We start from the raw sequence: 17,049 nt of genomic DNA on the forward strand, positions 1-17,049 counted from the left end.
AAAGAGATGGATGTAATCATCATGCATGAGTTACTTTAACTTTTGTGCTGGACATCGTATTGGAACCAATTCCAGGAAACAGCATAAACTTTCATTTGGGGAGGCATAAAGCAATCTGAGCGGAGTGAGCCTATGTGACTGATTTAACTACACTTTTTCACATTGAATTATAATATACAGGAACAAGCCCTTCAGCCATCATGTCTGCACCAACAATAATGCCAAATTGAACTAATCTCACTTGCTAGCACATAGGTTCAAATCCCTCTAAATCCTGCCTGTTCCCGTATCTATCTAAATGCCTCCAAAATGGTGCTATCATATCTGCTTCAGCCATCTCCCCTGGCAATGTTTAATTTAGTTTAGAGATACAGCATGGAAACATGCCCTTCACCCCACAGTGTCCACAATGATAATCTCTCACTCGTTCCCAAAACTATCAGCAAAATTCGTGATTTTTAAAAACAATAGAGGAATAGAGAATAGAGAAAAACAACGATAGGATCGTGATTTATGGTTCTCCTGGATGATTTATCCTGGCAGTGAATAAAGGGGCCAATTTTGTATAGAAATGAAATTATTGCTATAAATTATTTTGGGAAAAATAATTTGTTGCAGTTAATAGAGATTTAAATGTCTCAAGATATTTAGTTTACTAAAGAGAAGATCTGTGGAATTTCATTATACTGCCAAGGGCAAAATACTCGCTTTGGATGTTTTTATTGCATTTCATTGCAGTTACAATTAATTTACTTAAAACATTCTCCCTCCTTGTGAATCTGATCGCATCTTTTCTTGAATCAACAACTGCTGACACTTTAAATGAAATGAAAACTTGATTGCAAAATATGCACATAATAAAGGTGCCGATAATGATTGGGAAAATGTTTTGCTTTCAAATTAGATGCTGGTGCCTGTTATTGCTCAATCTCAAGTGGCAATGCGTCACCTGGTCCACTCATGATTGGAGTCCTCGAAGGACTGTTAATTAGTTCAGCTTAATTTAGTTTTGAGATACAGAGTAGGAACAGGCCCTTTGACCCACTGAGTCTGCGCCGACCACGAGTTCCATCGTACACACTAAGGTCAATTTACAGAAGCCAATTAACCTACAAATCTGCCTGTCTTTGGGATGTGGGGGGAAACTGGAGCACTCAGAGAAAACCCACGCAGTCATAGGAAGAACATACAAACTCCGTACAAACAGCACCCATAGTCAGGATTGAACCGGGTCTCTGGCGCCGTAAGGCAGCAACTCTACTTTTACGCCACATATCACCTTTGGGTCGTATTCCTAACTGGAAAAATATGATTTAATAATTTTGTTTAAATCTGTTTTAGATCTTTTTTTGTAAATACATATTTTGTTCTGATTGCACTGATTTTTTTTCGGTTTAGTTTATGAACTTGCCTTTCTGCAACTTCCTAAATCCTTCCTAAACCTTTTCACTCAGAGAGTTGTGAATCTGTGGAATTCTCTGCCTCAGAAGGCAGTGGAGGCCAATTCTCTGGATGCTTTCAAGAGAGTGTTAGAGATAGCGGAGTTAAGGGATATGGGGAGAAGGCAGGCACGGTTACTGATTGTGGATGATCAGCCATGATCACAGTGAATGTTGGCGCTGGCTCGAAAGGCCGAATGGCCTACTCCTGCACCTATTGTCTATTGTCTTTCGACTTGTGATCACAGTTTCAAAATAACTACGAGGCTGTTGATGTGACTACACTAGATACATTTTGTGTTTCCTTTCTGTTTTTTTCTACAATTTTTTATACTGCAGTCAAATACGATAAAGGTGCCTGTAGCTACTGGAATGAATTCTACAGCACTCACCAAAACAAATTCTTCAAAGATCGTAGATGGTTATTCACGGAGTTTCCCGAGCTCCTGCCACACAGAACGCACGAGTATAATGAAGTTGACCTTGAATCGGAAAAGACTTCCATGTTATTTTCTTCCGTTTGCTCGCAGATGCAAACAAAATTGGATAGTGTTAGCAGGACCTATGCTGAACAGGCAGTTGAAACTGTGGAGAAAGCAGAATCTGTGCAGAGAACAAGGAGAACAAATGATGACATGAACATGGAGCATAAAAGACAAGAATGGAAATGGATGGACAGACAAAAGAATCAAGGACATTTTCCTGGTATTGACTTCACCTTCAAAATATTTGAGGTATGTGCACAGAGCAAAAAAGGGCTTTTGCATTGTCTGTATTTTTATTAGTTCATGTAAAGTGCTGTTAAATGTACAAAATTTATACAAATTCTGCCAATACAGTATTTTCTCTCAACTTTGGTGACAATGCACTGCCAGATATGTGAGATCTACCACCCAGTTGCCAATAGACGTACTCTCTTCTCTCCTTGTCTGTCATGCTTTTCAGGAATATGAAGCAGATGTCAGATGTTTGTTTAGGAATTGAGATAAAATTTAGACCAATCTAAATTTTTCCATTGACTTTCCATCCTTTTGGTGTAGAGTTGGCGTTCAAATAGTTTGAGCTAGCCAAAATTATTTCTGTACAGGAAAACATCATTAGGAGTTTTTGATTTCCATCAGAAAACTCCTGGGTGAGCAGCAGGTTATAAATAATCAAGTTTCACCTATTTTTGGACGGATTATTTTGTATGCCATTTACAGGCTGTTTAAATCTGCAGTCATTATTTTACAGAGTTAGTGGGAATAGAGTTTAAATTGAAAGCTTTTTTCAAAGGTGTTAATTACATAAATAAATAGGCTATTAATCTGTAGTTCATATGTTGCACATGCAGAGATCATTTTGTGGGTAGGAGAAAAAATTGTATTTTAAAGAAGTTCTCATCAATTGATCTGCACTCTAATAATTAAAAATGTGCTCACACTGTTTAACATCAGTGCTTGACCTTGTATGTCCTATTCAAGTGAAGTTGCTGATTTATGATTCTGTAACCGGTCAATGAACAATCAAAGGGATTACTGAGACTACCCCTAACTTCACTCTTCCCCACTCTGCCTATATAGATTTCAGTGATGTTTAGGATGTGTGCAACACTTCCTTTCTCTCCACCCTCTATGAAGTAACTTACTGAAACATAGGTTGAACCTTTCGACTTTATGATTCAGGCTCTGCCTATTGAACCATAATATTTGACATTTATTTTACAAGTGCACTTGTGCTACTTGCAGTCTGCTGACTGCAAAAATTAATACATTTATGCTTTTATGTTTGATTTTGATATCATCAGGTTGGATGTGGTGCTGGAAACAGTGTTTTTCCTATCTTGAGTAAAATTCGGTAAGTAAAACATTTGGTCTAAACTTTTGAATTTAATTTACCTTCATTTCGAGTAGTAAATAATTGAAGAGTTTTATATTAGCAGGCGTTGAAATATTAGGTTCAAAAGGCATAGAATTAGACCATTTGGCCCATCAAGTCTGCTCCCGCCATTCGATCATGGCTGATCTATTTTTTCCTTCTCAACCCCATTCTCCTGTCTTCTCCCCATAACTTTTGACACCCTTGGGCATTTTGCAATCCTCTACAAGGAACAGTGAATTCTCCACAAAACACAAAGTACTAGAGGAACTCAGTATTATTTATACTTAGTATCATATTACTTCACTTAACAATTATGTCATGATTGAAAACATTTATTTAAAAATGTAAAATTAACAAACACACATAATGAAAGCAAAATACAACAGAATATGCCAATCTGAAAAATAAGGCCAAAGGGTCTATTTCCATGCCGCACGAGTCTGACTCCAATTGCATAACACAAAGTGCAGGAGGAGCTCAGTGGGTCATTGGTGCATTAAATAAGAAACATGCAACCTTTCCACTCAATTTCTGAAAAAAACAGTAAGATTGTTTTTGTGTTGGATACATATTGTAAACATTTTCTCATGATTGGTAATTACTGGCGAATAAGAAACGTTTTTTTCTACATTACCTGAAAATTAGAGTCTTCAAACACTTATAACTGATGTTATTACATATTAAATAGCAAAAGCTGGATTGATTTCACTATATATTCAGGCCTTGTATTTTTTATTTGCTTTGGTTGAGTTATTTTTTTTAATGGTCGATTGGCAACCAGACCACCATTAATTAGTCAGTGGTTTATGTCTGCATTTGAAAGCTATTTTCTATATTCTTGAATCAAATGAAAATGTAATTTTTGCATGATTAATGGTATTAATGGAAAATAAAACAATTTTCTGAGTTAGCCTCCAGGCTGTTTTGTTTAGATCGATTTAAAAATTGAAAAACGAATCTCTGTGGATGATAGATTTTTATTATGAAGTCTGCATCTTGTTCTGCAAGAAGTGTTCGATACCTCGCCCTCAAGATGTAGGTGCAAAAGGGAAATGGAGGGTGGGTGACAGCTGAGGTACTGTTTGGCCCACTATTGCTGACAGGCAAAACTCACTGTTCACCACTACATGCAGCTGCTACTCCTCGCTTCAACCATTTATAATGTTTCTAAAGCACGTAGCTTCCAAAGATTATTTTAGCTTGCATCAGATTTGGCACAGAAACTGTGGGACCAAGGATCTGTTCCTGTGCTGTACTGTTCTATGTTCTATATTCAAATTTAACTAATGATTGGGCAGCACAGTGGTGCAGCTGGTAGAGTCACTGTCTCACAGCACCAGAGACCCAGGTTCAATCCTCGCGTTCGGTGTTGTTTGTGTGGAGTTTCCACATTCTCTCTCTGACCACGTGGGTTCTGGGTGCTCCAATTTCTTCCCACATCTCAAATATGTGTGGATTTGTGGGTTAACTGGCCTCTGTAAAATTGCCCCTGGTGTGTAGAGAGTGGATGTGAAAGTGAGTTAACATAGAACCAGTGTGAACAGGTGATTGACGGTTGGCATGGACTCAGTGGATTGAAAAGCCTGGTTACATGTATCTTTCAATTCCATTTAATTCAACTCAAGCTCCTTGTTGTGCATGTTTGTTACTAAACAGATTTCAGTGCTATAAATTTATGAAATAATGGGGAAATGACTTCATGCAGTAAATCAGGACTGATAAGTTAAAGTAATATAGAAAATTACATCAGGGAATTTAGTTAAAGGACTAATAGAGCAGATAAGGAAAATTCATTTTGTGAACTTTTTCCATTGGGAAAGCTGTTCCTCGTCTCATTCCTCATTCTTTGTGACCTTGTTTTCCTTTCTCTTCCATTTCCGACTGATTTCTTTGAGGTGGTTATTATTTCCTATTAAAAGGATGGATTGCTATTCTGTATCACAAGAGAAGAAGAGTTCAAGAGGGTGTTTAATTGTCATATGCACTGGGACTGGAACAGGGGAATTCTTTCTTGCTGCATCTTTATAGGTACATTACATGCAACAACACAACAATAAATATTCAACAAATTATCAGTTATTCTGACTCAACCAGACCATAATAGTACAGGCATGTATTGTCTTTCTGCTAACTGGTTAGCACACAACAAAAGCTTTTCACTGTACCTGTACACATGACAATAAACTAAACTAACTAACTAACAAAGTGCAACCTTAATAGAGCAGAGTGCATAGTAGATTGATCCTAAGCTAGGGTTAGGCAGGGTAGTTCAACTACCTAGTAGTTGATGGGAAGAAGCTGTTCTTGAACCTGGGGGTAACGGTTCTCAGGCTCCTGCATTTTATTGATGGTGGCAGCAAGACAAGCATGTGGGCAGGATGGTGTGGTTCTTTGATGATGTTAGCTGCCTTTCTGAGGCAACAGTTCCTAACGATCCCTTCGATACAACCAATTTTGTCAAAGACCCACACCACCTCATTCCTACTATCAGAAAGAAAGTGTAGGAGTCTGAAAACTGTGACTACCACATTCAAGAATAGCTTCATCACAACAACAATCACACTCTTGAACACTGCACAACACCTACCTCGACTATGAACATCTACAGACTGTCTTTGGTTACACTAAGGACTAGTTTTTTTTGCACTTGTATTCTGATTATTCATTCATTGACTTTTTGGTTATTATATATTATCTGTATTTATTTTCTTTACAGACCTGTTATGCTGCTGCAAGTAATAATTTTATTGTTCCATTGTCAGTACATATGACAGTTAAAAACTCTTGACTCCTGATGGTGGAGAGGTCATTACCAATGATGGACCAAGCAATGCCCACCACTTTGTGCAGCCTCCATTGTTCTTAAGCCCTCAAATGCAAAACTAGGCTATGAAGCAACTGGTTATAATGTGCTCCATTGTTTATGTGGAGAAGTTTGAAGGAGTTCTTGACGACATGAAGAAATTCCTCGAACGTCTGAGGAGATAGAGACATTGGTGAGCTTTCACTGCGATTGCAGCAATGTGCTGGGCCCATGACAGATCACTGAAGACATGCATGTCCAGAAATCTGAACCTGTTGACTGTCCACCACCGTGCCGTCAAAAAAGACAAGTACATGCTACCTTGCCTTCTCTTCCTGAAGTCAACAATCAGCTCCTTGCTCTTGCTAATGTTGAGAGCAAGGTTGTTGTTCTGCACCATCAAACAGATTTGAATCTTCTTGATTACTTTGATTCATAGTTACCTAATACTAACCCAACAATGGTCATACGTCAGCTATAAGTTTATCCAAGTTCTTTATGGCTAGCATTCTAGAATAACATTGCACGTAGACCACAGGAAGCCATTCTGGCCAGCTGCTCATTGTCAATGTTTATGCTCAATGTGAGTTTCAAGCCTTTTTTAATCTAGACCTATCAATTTCACTCTATTCCTTTCTCCCTGTTTGTCTAACTTCTTAAATACATCTGTGCAACCTGCTTCAATAGTAGACAGTCCAACATTATAACCTCTCCTTAGGAAGAGATATCGTCTGAACTTTGTATTAGATTTATTACTGGCCATTTTATATTGTCTGAAGAAGGGTCCCAACCCGAAACATTACCTATCCATGTTCTCCAGAGATGCTGCTTGACCCGCTGAGTTACTGCAGCATTTTGTGTCTCTTACTGTTTTGCCTTATGCATAAAATTATTTTCTTAACATACATCTGTCAAATAATTTATTCATCTTAAAATATTGCAGAGAGATCAATCCTCACTTATTTTTAGAGTATGGCCTTGGCCTAGACCCCTTTGCCGTAATGACTTACACTTAGTATTGCCCCTGATCACTGAGCCATGTTATGTCTGAAGAAGGGTCTCGACCCGAAACGTCACCAATTCCCTCTCTCCAGAGATGCTGCCTGACCTGCTGAGTTACTCCAGCATTTTGTGATACCTTCAATTTGTACCAGCATCTGCAGTTATTTTCCTACATGTTATGTAGCTAGTCATTTAATTTCAAAACTTTATGACACTAACCTGGAATTGTATTGTACGACACTTGCATTTTTCTAATTGTTTTTTTGAAGAGATTGTTGGGGTGAAACTTCATAGAGTAATATGATTTTGTGCGGCACAGTGGTGCAGCGGTAAAGTTGCTGTCTTATGGCGCCAGAGACCCAAGTTCAATCCTGACTATGAGTACTGGCTGTACGGAGCTTGTACATTTTCCCTGTGACCGCATGGGCTTTTCTCTGGCAGCTCTGGTTTCCTCCCACACTCCAAAGATGTACATGTTTGTAAGTTACTTGGCTTCTGTAAATTGCCGCTAGTGTGTGGGATAGAACTAGTGTGCGGGTGTCAGCGTGGACTCGGTGGACCGAATGGCCTGTTTCCACGCTGCATCTCTAAAGTCTAAAATTCAAGGAAATGGAAGGAATTGATTATTTTTTCTGATCATTACAGAGATTCCAATGCATTCCTTTATTGTTGTGATTTTTCAACACATGCCGTGGATCTAGTGACGGTAGGCACTTGAATGTTTTTCTCTTCATTTCTTTTAATATACACTTTTGACATTTATTGATTTGCTTTTGAATATCAAAATTATACCTTGTCAGATGAACATTTTTGATCAACATTATGTTGGTCATGTTTATACTAAAGATTTCACAGTGGCACAGCTTATAAAGCCGCAGTCTCAGTGCGAGTGACCCGACCTCGATCCTGATCTCCGGTGCTGTCCATGTGGAGCTTACATGTTCTCCCTGTGACCACGTATGTTTTCCTCTCACAGCCGAACGATGTGTGGCTTTGTAGTTTAATTGGCCTCTGCAAATTGCCCTTAATGTGTGGGGAGTGGATGAGAAAGTGGGATAACATAGAATTAGTATGAACAAGGTGATTAATGGTCAACGTGGACTCGCTGGGCTGGAGGGCCTGTTTCCATTCTGTATCTCTAAACTAAACTAAACTTTAAAAATTAAATAAATCAATACAATTTAAATTTAAGAAAGAAAGATGCAGAAGCATGAAAATAGTTTGGATTTTTGTAACATGCAAATAGTACAATTTGTTTTTTTGATTTCTAATTGTCATGTCTATACTTTATAAATGCGTACAGTTTTCATAAATATGAATTATATCTTACTAATTTAGCTGTAATAGTAATGCTTTTTATACATCTGGTTCTTCATCATCTCTCTGTAGTGTCACCCTTTGTACAATGCATCCCAGTGTCATGCCTTTGTTCATGATATGTGTGATGAAGCAACTTCCACCTACCCGTTTCCAGATGGAAGTATTGATGTCATTCTCCTTGTATTTGTGCTTTCTTCTATTCATCCAGAAAGGTAGGTAAAGGGGAGGGGCAATGAGAAATATCTTCAGATTATTTAAGTTTATTTAAATAAACTCGAGGTTATCCAACATGCTACATTAGAATTTAGATCGTAATAACACTTAGGAACATATATAAATTTAAGAAAAGTACATGATGTATGAGAAATATATTGCAGTAAATATTTTATTTGCAATAATTTTACTATATCACACATTTTGCATTTCTTTGATACCTGGTGCAACGACCCATAAAGACATCCATAAATATTTTTCCGAAGCATTAAAAGGTAATGATTGCAGAGTATATTATATGGGATGATTCGTGACAGGAATGAAATAACGATAATGTCACTTGGGCAAAAGGCAGAATCTAACAAAGCTTTGGGATTGGAGAGTATTTTTGTAGATTTAAATGAAACTATAAATTACCAAAACTATTTCTGGTTTCTTGAACTTGGTGCTATTTTTACACTTCATTATCGGTAGATTCTTGAGAAATCTACAGCTTATACTGTAAGTCCATCTGCTGTAAAATTATATTATTTACCCTTTTCCATTACCAAGAATTAAATACCCGACTAAAATAAATAATGTTATCAAAATAATAAATCACAAAAGTCAATTAAAGATGCTAGAAAATGGTTTTTACGATCAAAAACGTTGGAAATCAATCTAAAATAAACGTTGTTCGTGACATTAAATTTATCCAGCATTCACTTCTGGGCTTTGATTATGGTGCATGTGTGTATAAGTGTGTGTGAAGATGCTGCAGGTTTTCAAATTATTCAGTGATTCTCTTTTTTCTGTACCACATGATTGGATCCTGGCAGCAGGCTTGTCTCTTTAATTTAAAAGATTGCCTTTATTTGGCCACTGTGGAACAGTTGGTAGCAAAGGGCATGCAGAGGAAAGATGAAATATAGCAGCTAACACACCCACACTATATTCTGCCAGTGATAAAAATCCTTTGTCATATGCTCCTTTTGAGTTATATGTGTACATCACCAACAAAATGACAGCCTTACTATTCACGTTCAGCTTCTCCATTTAAATCACCAAATGTTACTGGTTTCTTTCTTTCAAATCTTTATGTGAAAAGAAAGAAAATAATACGTATAACCCTGCATTAGTCATTTTTGAATCTGATCATGGCTTAGTTCTCAAGGTGAACTACATTTTTTGCTCTAACAATTTCTTGCTGAGATTTTTTACACTATATAGATTCTTGCAAATTCAATACATTCTCTATTGGTCATGATTTTTTAAATGTTATCATGCAGAATATAACTGATCTTTCCAAGTAAGTGGAATTATGTTAAAATACAGATTTGAAATATAATGGGTTTTGAACAAAGAAAAACCCTTAGTTTGATACCGAAAACACGAGTCCTTTAATGTTGAGTTTATATTGTATTTGTTAAGTATATGCATGTACACTAAAGCACAATTTTATTCCTGTAGTGTCGATACTTCAGCCCTGTCTTGCCTACTATATGCATCCTCAAGTAACCCGCTTGTTAATCTCCATCTTGAGTCTTCTCTGCATGAGGTTTTTTTCTGAGTTGTTCGTGGTACTGGCTTTGGCTGTTTGTTTTGGTGTCTTTCCAAAAAGTAACCAATGGTTAGAGTGCACAAGAAGTTATCTATTCAATCGAGAAATGGACAGGCTTATTGGCTAAATATCTGCACTTCCAAACATTGGGGTTTTTATTTGCATTGATCATTCTCCCTGAAGACACTGCTGCTGTACAATTCTGGCAGGTCTGTTTCCAATTAGCAGTTAGTTCACTTTTATTAATTGCCCATTTATTCCTTTGAGGGTTTACAAACAAAAGAACAAGTCTGCAATATAACATTACCTATTTACAGATACTAAGTACATTAGCTACCACAGTGCTGTTTGAACAAATGATGACTTTTGCATTTTAAAAAGCTATAACCAAACATGGTATTTGGTAATAAAAAGGAACTGGAGATATTGATTTATACCAAAGATGGACACAAAATGCTGGAGAAACTCAGAGGGTCAGGCAGCATCTCTGGAGAAAATAGATAATAATAATAATAATAATAATCCATTTATTTTATATAGCGCCTTATCGCATGCTCAAAGCGCTTTACAAAAACAATTAACATAGAAACAAACAGACAAACTATCCTGACGGAAAAGCGGCGAATACACAACGCCAGCGTCCTCTCACGTCAGGGTCCGGCAGTAGACATTAAAAAGCACAAGACACACAGATATAATTTTTTACACAAAACAGCCATCACAGTGATTGCTCTAGGCACACCCTCACTGTGATGGAAGGCAAAGTCTTATCTCCTCCTCATTCTTCTCCCGTGGTGCCACGAGGTGATCGAGGCTCCCAACTCTTTGAAGCCCCCACCGGGCGATGGAAAGTCCCAGGACCGAGCCGAGCAGGCCGATGAAAGTCCTGAGCCCCCACCGGGCGATGGAAAGTCCCAGGGCCGAGCCGAGCCGAGCAGGCCGATGAAAGTCCTGAGCCCCCACCGGGCGATGGAAAGTGCTGCGGCCGAGCCATGCAGGGCGATGAAGGGCCTGCGGGCGGGTTGATCGTACCTCGCGCGTCGGGGCGGTCGAAGCTGCTACGGCTGGAGCTCCCAAAAGCCGGTCGCCAGCCAGGAACCTGCGAACTCCCGATGTTGCGGTCTGCAGGGCCCACGGTCGAAGCCTCCGAGATGGTAAGTCCAGGCCCTGCGACCGGAGTCTTTGAGGTCGATCCCAGCTGGAGGCCGCCGACTCCACGATGTTAGGCCGTAGCGCGAACGGAGATACGACACGGTAAAGGTCGCATCTCCGTTGAGGAGGAGATTTGAAAAAAGGTTTCCCCCAACCCCCCCCACCACCCCCCTACATACACAGAATTAAAAATAAAACAAAACGTACATTTAACAACAACAATGACAAAAAAACAAAAGTGACATTTCGGGTCAGGACCCTTCTTCAGACTAATTTATGGTATTAGGTTGTATTAGTAGAGCTATTAAATTTGAAACAGTACAATTTTGTCTTTGTACAAGGCATTTGTTTGATGGATATGGTGGACATCCAGTTTTGATCCTACCATATGGTGGATGATATATCAAGCTAAAGATTTGATGACGGACTCCAGTTTAAACAATATTGGTTCCTCTGATAATTGAAAGGGATAGGATTGTTTCATCTTAAAGGTGCAAGAACTTCAGGAAGATTCGTGAGGAGTTTGTAAATTGGTTGAAGAGGTCGTTGTGTTTCTACTGACAAATTATTTCAGTTTGACAAATTAGGGAAGACCAGGTTATGCATATAAATCTCATAAGAATTGGGTCAGGTTAGATAATGACCAGTGAAACAAGCTGCCGGTTCATGTGTAGGAAGGGTCTCGACCTGAAACGTCACCCATTCCTGCTGTCCAGAGATGCTGCCTGTCCTGCTGAGTACTCCAGCATTTTGTCTACCTGCCGGTTCATGTGGTTCAACCGGGGTCCTGGTGAGTCGGGGGAATGTGACAAACGTTATTTTAGGTTAGTTTAGAGATACAGCATGGTAACGAACCCTTTGGCACACCGAACCCACGTCAACTATTGATCACCCACTCGCACTAGTTCTATGTTATCCCACTTTCTCGTCCACTCCCTGCACCCTGTGGGGCTATTTTCAATGGCTAATTAACCTAAAACACGCATATTTTTGGGATATCAGAGGAAACTGGGGCACCTGGAGGAAACCCAGCAGTCACAGGGAGAACATGCAAACTCCACGCTGACAGCACCCAAGGTTAGTTAAAATTGGATTTTTATCTCCTCGCCAGAAAAGAAAATTGGACCGGAACCTGTCTGGAAATCACACAAATTTTCCTCATAACCATCAAGATGTTTATGACTCTGACATAAATGCAGAAATCCCCAAATCCCACCAACCTAAAATCTCTAGACTGCAGATTTGGATTTTAGCAGTTTTATTTACCCACTGTATTTTTTTTAGAACAATTGCATTGTTTAATGGCTACGAAAGTGCTAATGTTTTAGATTAAATTATGAATTGGTCAACTTGTGCATGATTAACAATTATTTCTTTACCTCCAGGATGCAGATAGTAATAAATAGATTGAGCAAGTTACTCAAACCTGGAGGAATGATATTGTTTCGGGACTATGGTAGATATGATTTGTCTCAGCTTAGATTGAAGAAAGGTAATGTCTTAAAGCCTGAAATGTATTTTATTTGATGATTTCCTATCACATGCTCAATTTGTGGTAATATTTTTCTTCAAATTTATTTTACTGTCTTTCCTGAGTCGTGACTCAGGTCATATGCAGCTCTATGACAAACGTCCCAGAAAATCCTAACGATTTTGAGTAAAGGTTACAATTTTCATTCAGATAGTGAAGGATTTGTGTTTGGGTTCCACGAGTAGATGGGGAAGATTAACATCGACTCTTCTCAAAAGGGATTCAGAATTTTTTTATGTGGAGGAATTCCTTCTCTCCAGAGATGCTGCCTGTCCCGCTGAGTTACTCCAGCATTTTGTGTCTACCCAGAATTCTTTTATTTTCTGCTCATCACTAAAAACTGGGATGATTTTTTCCTAATCCATGACAGTTAGTAATCTTCAACAAATTCAGTTACTGCTTGCTTTAAACTGCAAGAGTGTACTCATCCATTGTTCCATAGACATGAATCAAATATAAATTATGAAAGTTATTTATCCATCAGGGTCTGGAATTCTGTTGTCTTGATGACTGTCTTCTTTTAAGAATAGCAGTTATTCTCAGCTCGTCCAAGAACAACCTTCCCATTTTCATATAAGACCATAAAACATAGGAGCAGAATTAGGCTATTCAGCCCATCTTTTTTCAGCCCCATTCTCTTGCCTTCTACCCATAATCTCATAATCCTAATAATTTTGCAGCATGTAAATGAAACACCAGGTATTGTGCTCAGAATTGCAAGGCAAAGTCCTTTCCAACCGATAGTTTAACTACAAAATACAAAACATTTTCGTGATGGGTGCAGGGATTGCATTAGCAATACTTGTATGTATGATTGGAAAAAGCAAGTTCAGCATTTCATCTTATCATAATGCATCACTGACTGTGATGCCTATGATTTAATCGTGTGTGAGAGATCATATATATTTTTGCAGCTAATTTTTAGTCAGCATAAAAAAATGAATTAATTTCAAGGTCCAGGTCAGTTTATTGTCACATGTACCAATTAAGGTACAGTGAAATTTGAGTTACCAAGGCATCAACATTTAGCTTCCAACCAATGGCTGTTCATCTCCAAATAAGGTTAGATGACGAGGACTATTCACCTAGCCTCTAAACTTGCCTGCTTTCTCTTTGGACGATAATTACTTAACAGACTTTAATAAGATTAATCGTTTTACCAGCTATTGATCTTGAACATCAGAGGGCAAAAGAGTCAAAAGTGTTTAACTGTCATATGTACTGACATCGGAAGAGTGAAATTCTTACTTGCAGGAGCATAGGAAGCACAATCCTCGTAGATAACATAGTCAATTAAAAAAATCTATTTAAAAAACCCCAGTGTTAGTGCAAAAATCCTTAAGTCCATAATGCAACCAAGATAGTTCTTAGTTAGTTAGTGTTTAAGAGCCTAATGGTTGTTGAGAAGAAGCTGTTCATGAACCTGGATGTTACGGTTTTTAGACTTGAATCTGCTGTTTCCTAATAGGACTATATACATTAAACTAAAATATTATCCAACATATTTTCAGTTTAATTTCAAACCTGCTAATAATTACATTCTTTTTCTCAGGTCGTTGTCTGTTTGGAAACTTTTATGTGCGAGGAGATGGTACTTGTGTTTACTTCTTTACTAATGGTATGAATGTTTGCAGACAAATTTAAATCATAATGTTCAATCAGGAATTTTATAATTCAATCTTCATATCATAAATAAAGATATCTGCAATTTCGACACAAATGTGTGAAATTTGCAGATGTTTTTATTTATGAAAAGGTCACAAATTAATTGGCACCTTGCCTGCCTGCGGAATAAGTATAGAGTTACTAAATATTCTATATTCTATAAATATTCTATAACTATACTATATTGTCTTATAGTGGAAGTGAGATTTTGTAAACACCTAACAGGAGTGTCGGCTATTTTAAATCTCTAATATATAAGCTGTCTATTCAATTTCTTTGTATGGGACTGATAGAAATGTTCAGACACCTTCCAGAAAATGTCATTCATGGGAACGTTTTGCTCTAAACAGAATACTTTATATATATCATATGTCACAGACCAAAAGTGCTGAGCCAGATTGCACTAACCTGGATTGGTTTCTGAAACACACCTATGCCAGCATTTACCTGTCTTTAATCTTTATTAAAGTCAATCTTTAATCGGACCTTACTGGACTTTATCTTGCACTGAACTTTATTCCTTTTATCCTCTATCTGTAGAGAATGGCTTGACTGTAATCCTGTTTAGTCCTACCGCTGACTGGATAGCACGCAAGATAAAGTTTTTCACTGTATCTTCGTATGTGTGCCAATAACCTAAACTACCCAGTCCAACTGCAGAGATCATAGACACACAGGCCAGCCATACAACAGAGTCAAGCAGCATTGTCCAAGTGCCAACCAACCTTGAGCATTGAGGGTTTCTTGCAATACTTAGCCATTTCACTGTGTTACGGTTAATATTCACATAGTGAACGTAATTTTTTAAATGCCCCTTTGTCGTGATGTAGAAAATCAGGTCGCTGCGTGTTTCTTTTCTGTTCCTGCTCATAGTAATTTTTGACCAGTTCACAATTTTATGTGTAGACACCAAAAATATATTTTAGCCTGACTGCTAATTAAAGCATCTTATTATTATAATCTATTTTTATTGAACATGTTTTCTTTTACAGAAGAGATTGCACGTATATTCATCTCGGCAGGTTTGAAAGAAATTCAAAATTTAATGGATCGACGACTCCAAGTTAACCGCAAAAAGAAAGTTGCAATGCATCGTGTTTGGGTACAATGCAAATACCAAAAACCCTTCACAAAAGATTTAAATTAAAGTTGCAGATATTTTTTAGATTTCCTTAAATTAATATTGCTGGTGTCTTTGTCTTTGCGCTGTGCAGTTTGGCCGTTACACCCCCTCCTTTAAATTGGCAAGTGATACAAGTTTCTATTTGATATTCTTGATGTATAGGCCCATTTCATTTTTGAATAAGCGAGTTCAGTATCTCGATAACCGCAAGGAATCATGGGATTTGTCAAAGGTTATTCGAGATAAACAAAGAGCATTGCTAGTTATCGCGAATGCAGTGCTGGGTAAACTGTGCGGAACTCTGAAAAAATAACATTTTCGGTCTGAGTTTTCAGTCTAAGTAACAAGAGACAAATTAACTTGATGTTTATGGTATACTAGACCAAATGGAGCCATTGGGCCCATTCCTCGTAGAGGACAGGGAATGGGAGAGAGTGCCACTCACCTCAGCCCCGTGGCGCCAGCGCTGCAGCCAGAGCGAGCCGTGGACCCAAAGCCTCTCCTGTATTGGTGTAGAACCCTCCCCCCCCCACTAAACCCCCTTATCCCCCTCTCCTCCCCCCACTCACCTACCCGATCCCCCCTACCCCACCCCCAGTAGCACTGACATTGGCCCCATTTCTCCTGCGGAGCCGAAGCGTCTCCTGCAGCTCGGCTGTAATCTGCGACAGGGAATGGTGGCGACGGCATGGACCCGTTGGCGGGCGGGGAGTGTCTCCCGCGGCCGTGGGTGGGTGAGAGTTGACAGGGAGAAGGCACTGACTTCGGCCCCATTTCTCCTGTGGGTCCGGGGGCTTGAAAGTGAAGCCTCTCCTGCAGCTCGACTGCAATCAGCGGGGAGCGGCGGGCAACGGCCATCTTGTTGTACCCTGTGCCGCCGCCTCGGCCCCGCGCTGCATTGTGGGAGGAAGGTCAGGCGTGGGGCATGCCAGGACGGGTGCCGGTCCTCCCGCTGGTCCTCCGAGGGGGGGGGGAGGAACGCATTTATTAAAGTTTATAAGGTAAATTGTTTTTAAAAAGAGTTTGGGAAGCTGGTGCACGGCAGAGAGGGGAGAGAGGGGAAAGGGGAGTGGTGTGAGGAATTAAAGTGGTGTTGGACGAACTTTGTGTGCTACCTCATTCTTCGACGGACAGCTCCGTGTCCGCTACATCTGGTGACCAGCCGACATCCAAAATAGAGATTTTGGAGGATCAAAATGCACGCCGCCAGCGACCAACCCCGGCCATCCCCGCTGACCAGGCCCAACTCGACGCCATCGCTCTGAAACTGCCAACCTTCTGGATCGCCCAGCCGTATGGTTTCGACAGGCCGAGGCGCAGTTTTATCTTCGCGGGGGTTACGACTGACGAGACCCGCTACTATTACGTGGTCGGCGCGCTCAACCAAGAAACGGCCGGTTG

The 17,049-nt window shown here is 39.3% G+C and overlaps 1 protein-coding gene across 8 annotated transcripts in view; it reads left to right on the forward strand.

Moving 5' to 3' along the window:
• The window catches only part of mettl8 (methyltransferase 8, methylcytidine), a 32,702-nt gene that overhangs the window by 7,969 nt on the left and 7,684 nt on the right, over positions 1-17,049 (forward strand). For 5 of the 8 annotated variants that reach the window (XM_078403909.1, XM_078403905.1, XM_078403906.1 and 2 more), the window contains exons 4-10: positions 1,779-2,173; positions 3,226-3,275; positions 7,750-7,810; positions 8,494-8,636; positions 12,715-12,821; positions 14,413-14,478; positions 15,518-16,064. In XM_078403909.1, coding sequence (XP_078260035.1) covers positions 1,779-2,173; positions 3,226-3,275; positions 7,750-7,810; positions 8,494-8,636; positions 12,715-12,821; positions 14,413-14,478; positions 15,518-15,672 — 977 coding nt within the window. In that variant the 3' untranslated portion in view covers positions 15,673-16,064. Of the gene's footprint in view, positions 1-1,778; positions 2,174-3,225; positions 3,276-7,749; positions 7,811-8,493; positions 8,637-12,714; positions 12,822-14,412; positions 14,479-15,517; positions 16,065-17,049 lie in introns of those variants that run through there. The other 3 variants (XM_078403907.1, XM_078403908.1, XR_013547552.1) reach the window with 3 other exon arrangements.

This window comes from Rhinoraja longicauda, chromosome 8, assembly GCF_053455715.1.
Source record: "Rhinoraja longicauda isolate Sanriku21f chromosome 8, sRhiLon1.1, whole genome shotgun sequence".
NCBI lineage: Eukaryota > Metazoa > Chordata > Chondrichthyes > Rajiformes > Arhynchobatidae > Rhinoraja > Rhinoraja longicauda.